General features: G+C 38.5%; 1 protein-coding gene across 1 annotated transcript; it reads left to right on the top strand.

Moving 5' to 3' along the window:
- Positions 1 to 3,317: 3,317 nt before the first annotated feature.
- Positions 3,318 to 4,662, top strand: LOC109417327 (uncharacterized). The gene is made up of 3 exons (XM_019691422.3): positions 3,318 to 3,796; positions 3,871 to 4,035; positions 4,093 to 4,662. Exons 1-3 carry the CDS (start codon positions 3,719 to 3,721, stop codon positions 4,423 to 4,425), a joined length of 576 nt encoding a protein of 191 aa, XP_019546967.3. The 5' UTR covers positions 3,318 to 3,718; the 3' UTR covers positions 4,426 to 4,662.
- The last annotated feature ends 458 nt before the right edge of the window (positions 4,663 to 5,120 follow it).

Here is a 5,120-nt window from a genome sequence, read left to right on the forward strand (position 1 = left end):
TTTCCACAGGAGTTATTGCTGATATTTCTCATTGAATTCTTCTCTTGCATTCTTTCAGAGCCAGGCTGTTTCTTGTAGTTGTACTGGATTTCTTGCAGTGATCCACCTGAGAGTTTTACAGATATTCTGTGCATTATTCTCAAAATTCTTCCCGGAATCTTTACCAGAAATTATTCCGAGAATCTGCATACTGCTTTAGGGATTTCTCCCAAAGTAATTGCAGGGATTCTTCTACGGGTTTTCCTTAGAATGTCTCCTGAGATAACTTACGAAATACCTTATAGGAAATTCATGGAGAAATATTCGAGTGTTTCTTAGGTGATCGACTGTATGTTGGATGTCTTCAGTTATGTTGCTGGCTTTTCAGTCTTCTGGGAGAATCAAAACAACTATATGTTTTCTTCATCCAACCGAAAAGCCAGCAACATAACTGAAGAAATATTCGAGGGAATTCAAATAAAATCTTGCGAGAAACTCCGCAAAGTGTTACTGAAAATATCTTGACATGAACTTCAGGAAAAACCTGAGAAAAAATGAGACATTTCGAAAAAAGTTCTAGGTAATAGTATCCCGAGAAGAAATATTAAGGACATATAAGGAGGAATTCTGAAAACCTCATGGAATCCTGAAAGCAGCTGCGGACGAAGTTCCGCGAAGAAAACAAGAGGAATATCGGAAAACTATCGTAAAAGTCCAACAGTTTATGGATAGCTGTCCCGGAAAACCACTAAAACAGACATGGACACTGGCTTCAGCCGGCGGCTGTACCGATTGAACGAAACTTAACACGGAGTGGCTACGGATAAGAAGCTATTCTCGTGAAAAATTTCATCGCTTGGAGCGGGAATCGAACCCTCATCCACCCGGACTCTAACCGCATGGCTACGAGGTTCAACCAATGACATTCTTGAAGAAACTTTGAATAATTTTGGATGGATCTTCAGGAGGAATGCAGCGAGAATCTGTGAAAGTATATCGGAGAATCTTTGCAAGAAATATCGGGACGTACTCAAACATATATGTGAAAGAATCCTACGGAGAGTCAGGAATAAACTTTGGATGAAATTTCAAAAATTTTTGAAGAGTAGGGGAACTTACGTATTTTCGGCAGTTTTGTTCTCTTCGTCATGGGGTTTTTTTTTGAAACCTGATGAACTCAGAGTTGGCATCAAATCCTTTTTCTTTTTATTTACAGATATACCCCTAACAAGCCCAGGTTAATCATCATCAAATCCTTCCCAACCAAGTTGAATGATCAAGTTTCAGGCAATTTGGCCGGCATAAATCCCTCATGACGAAGAGAACAAACCTGCCGATGATACCCTAAGTCACCCTTTATAATTTTTAGAATATTTGGGTTGTTTTATAATTTATTTAAGCTTATAATTCAAAACTTTCAAAATTTCATCTGGAAAAACCTGGAAAACTCAGGGAATTTTATTTTGAGTTATGAGTAGACACCCTGTTGGAGTACCTAGAAGATGTTCGGCAATTATTTCTCAATAGCACTATGTTCCCTGGACCTTTAGGACGCTATACTGTTTCAGTAATGTGACAACAAACCATTGATAACGCTTGTAGATCTTCAGGTCTATACTCACGGAAGTTCTTGGGAACTTCCATTGATTGCGCTTATAAATTATAAGGCCTTTACTTGTGGAAGTTCTTGGAGGTCCTAGATCATATTTGAAAATTATTTCTCTACAGAACTATGCTCCCTGAACCTGTAGGATGCTACACTGTATCAGTAGTGTTGCAACAAACCATTGATAACGGTTGTAGATATTCAGGTCTTTACTCGTGGAAGTTCTTAGAGGACCTACAACATCTATGGAAATTATATCCTTACAGAAAAAAATGTTCATGGACCTGTAGCATGTTACAACGTATTAGAAATGTAACAATAATCCATTGATTACGCTTGTAGATCTTAAGGCCTTTACTCGCGGAAGTTCTTGGAGGTCCTAGATCATCTTCGGAAATTATTTCTCTACAGAATTATGCTTCCTGGACCTGTATGACGCTACACTGTATTAGTAATGTGACAACAAACCATTGATAACGCTGGTAGATGTTCAGGTCTTTACTTATGGAAGTTCTTGGAGGTACTAGACCATCTTTGGAAATTAATTCTCTACAGGACTATGCTCCCTGGACCTGTAGGGCGCTACACTGTATTAGTAATGTGATAACAAACCATTGATAACGCTTGTTGATATTCAGGTCCTTACTCATGGAAGTTCTTGGAGGTCCTAGAACATCTTTGGAAATTATTTCTCTACAGAACTAGGCTCCCTGGACCTGTAGGACGCTACACTGTATTAGTAATGTGACAATAAACCATTGATAACGCTTGTAGATTATTCAGGTCTTTACTCATGGAAGTTCTTGGAGGACCTAGAACATCTGTGGAAATTATTTCTATACAGAAAAATGGTTCATGGACCTGTAGCATTCCACAACGTATAAGAAATGTAACAACAATCCATTGATTACGCTTGTGGATCTTAAGGCCATTACTCGTTGAAGCTCTTGGAGGTCCTAGATCATCTTTGGAAATTATTTCTCTACAGAACTATGCTCCCTGGACCTGTAGGACGCTACACTGTATCAGTAATGTGACAACAAACCATTGATAACGCTCGTAGATCTTCAGGTCTTTACTCATGGAAGTTCTTGGAGGACCTAGAACATTTGTGGAAATTAGTTTCTTACAGAAAAATTGTTCGTGAACCTGTAGCATGCTACAACATATTAGAAATGTAACAACAATCCATTGATTACGCTTGTAGATCTTAAGGCCTTAACTCGCGGAAGTTCATGGAAGACCTAGCATATCTTAAGAAATGAATACTCTTCAGTACAATACTCAATGGACCTCTGTGATGTTACAACGTATCGGTAATGTAGCAAGAAACCGTTGGCTATGTTTGTAGTTCTTGTGGCCCTTACTCGCGGAAGTTCTTGGAGATCAAAATTGGAGGTCAAGTTTGAAAATTATTCATTTACAGAACAATGCTCCGTAGACCTGTAGGATGTTGAACAGTATCAGTGATGTAACAACAATCAATCGATTACGCTCGTAGATATTAAAGCCCTTACTCGCGAAAGTTCTTGGGTGCCCTGGAACATCTTTCTCTACACCACCATGCTTCAAATATTTTCAGATTTCCCTCAGTTTTTTTTACACGGTTTCCCGAATTAGCACGGTATTTTTTTACACGGTTTCGCAAATTAACACGGTTTTCTTACACGGTTTCCCGAATTAGCACGGTATTTTTTTACACGGATTCGCGAATTAACACGGTTTTTTTTTACACGGTTTTTTTTTTACACGCCCGTGTAAAAAAAGACCTTAGTGTACTTTTTTCTGAAGGTCAGGGGACTTTGAAAAGAATCTTTGAAAATGCAACTCTACAATCAGAAACAATGTAGTTCAAAATTATATAAACAAACTACGATTTTAACCGCTTCCCGTGTTTATTGAATTAATATTTTAACCAAGCTTGGGAAACGCTATATAAATGCGATATTGCAGTAAACCTAACGTTTCATGAATGTAAATTCAACCTAAAGAAGAAACGAGAGACAATCAGTTAAAACTTTTTAATTGCAACAATTAGTTATTTAAGCACCGTCATGGCTTATGAATCCAGATTTGATAATATAAAATGAAAGTGGTATGGTATGATACACATTTTGCGAACTGCATTCCGAAATGCACCAGTCACTCGAAACAGTCGTGCTTAGTGTGGTAGTTTTATCATTAATTTTCGCCGGGAGCATTAATAGTGCCGTAAGTGAATTTCAACAATTGATGATTAAAATGCTATTTATGTATTATTTTTTTAATTCTATTTCTAATCGAAGCGCGTGAAAGAATATGTCCAAGAGAAAGCGGCAACATGTCCCGTACCAAATGCAGATAAATTCGTGATTCAATTTCCGGGACCATTGAACTTCACATCGGGCAGTAACGTTGTCCAATTTCAAGGAAACTTCACCGTTATGGAAACTATCCAAGAACCACTCGAGGTATGGTCGATCTGTGAAATAAACTCACGAGCATTTCAAGTATTTTTTCCTCTTCAGATAATCCTAGCAACGAACCGATGCACGCTGGACATGAAAACCTGTGAGCTGTTCAATAAGCTGACCCTGTCCGATGTCTGTCGGTATATCAACGATCAGAAAGGCATTTGGGCGTCGTTCTTCAAAAGCATGGAACCAGATTTTCACTGCCCGATCAAACCCGGACTGTACAAGTTTCAAAACTCCGTCGTAGATCTTTCTTTTGCTACCAATTTTCCGCTGGAAGGATATCGCTGGCAAACCAGTATGAAGCTGTACTCGACCGTTAAACCTAAGAAGGAATTGTACTGCCTGTCGTCGCAAAGCTTAATGCGTTGGGTCAAGAAACTGTAAGTTTGATTCCGGACAGAAAAGTGTGGATAATCTAATAATTGGATTTTTATTGACGAAGAGGAAAATAAAAAAATAACTTTGACATCATTTAATGAAAAAATACAAATTCAAATACATACATTTGAACACACCAGAATGTGTTCTCTTCCCCATGAAGTGTTCTCTACCCTTCTTTGAGGTGTATATACATACCTTTATTTGTTCAACATCATATTTAAGACAAGACATAATCAACAATATCACGCTACAATACTCGGTTTGTGGCTGCCGCTTTTCATTCTCAGTCGTTACTGACCAGAACAGTCAACATTGCACAGGGAACCAAATGGATGGGGCCTGGGTGTATGTAGCTTCCCATCCTCAATGTGCAATTTTGAAGGTTCAAAACTTTATATTGTCAGTACCGGCGCCGGCCACGTCCTTACGGTCATCGGGGAAGGGAAGGAATGTTGGTGTGACATCTGTTGCTACTAGAGACCGTGTGTACCTCCGCATCCCCACGGTTGTCACAGGAAGGAAGTTTGTTAGTGGGAAGGGAAGGGATAGAAAGTTACATAGATCTGGATTAACATTGGTAAGTGATGTGAGCTATGCAACCCTTGATATGATTTAGTGATAATTTTATTGTATGTTTGTGTATTAAATTTAATTATATACCGGGTATGAATATTTTTTAAACCACGCTTATGTCGGAT

Source organism: Aedes albopictus, chromosome 2, assembly GCF_035046485.1.
Source record: "Aedes albopictus strain Foshan chromosome 2, AalbF5, whole genome shotgun sequence".
Taxonomy (NCBI): domain Eukaryota; kingdom Metazoa; phylum Arthropoda; class Insecta; order Diptera; family Culicidae; genus Aedes; species Aedes albopictus.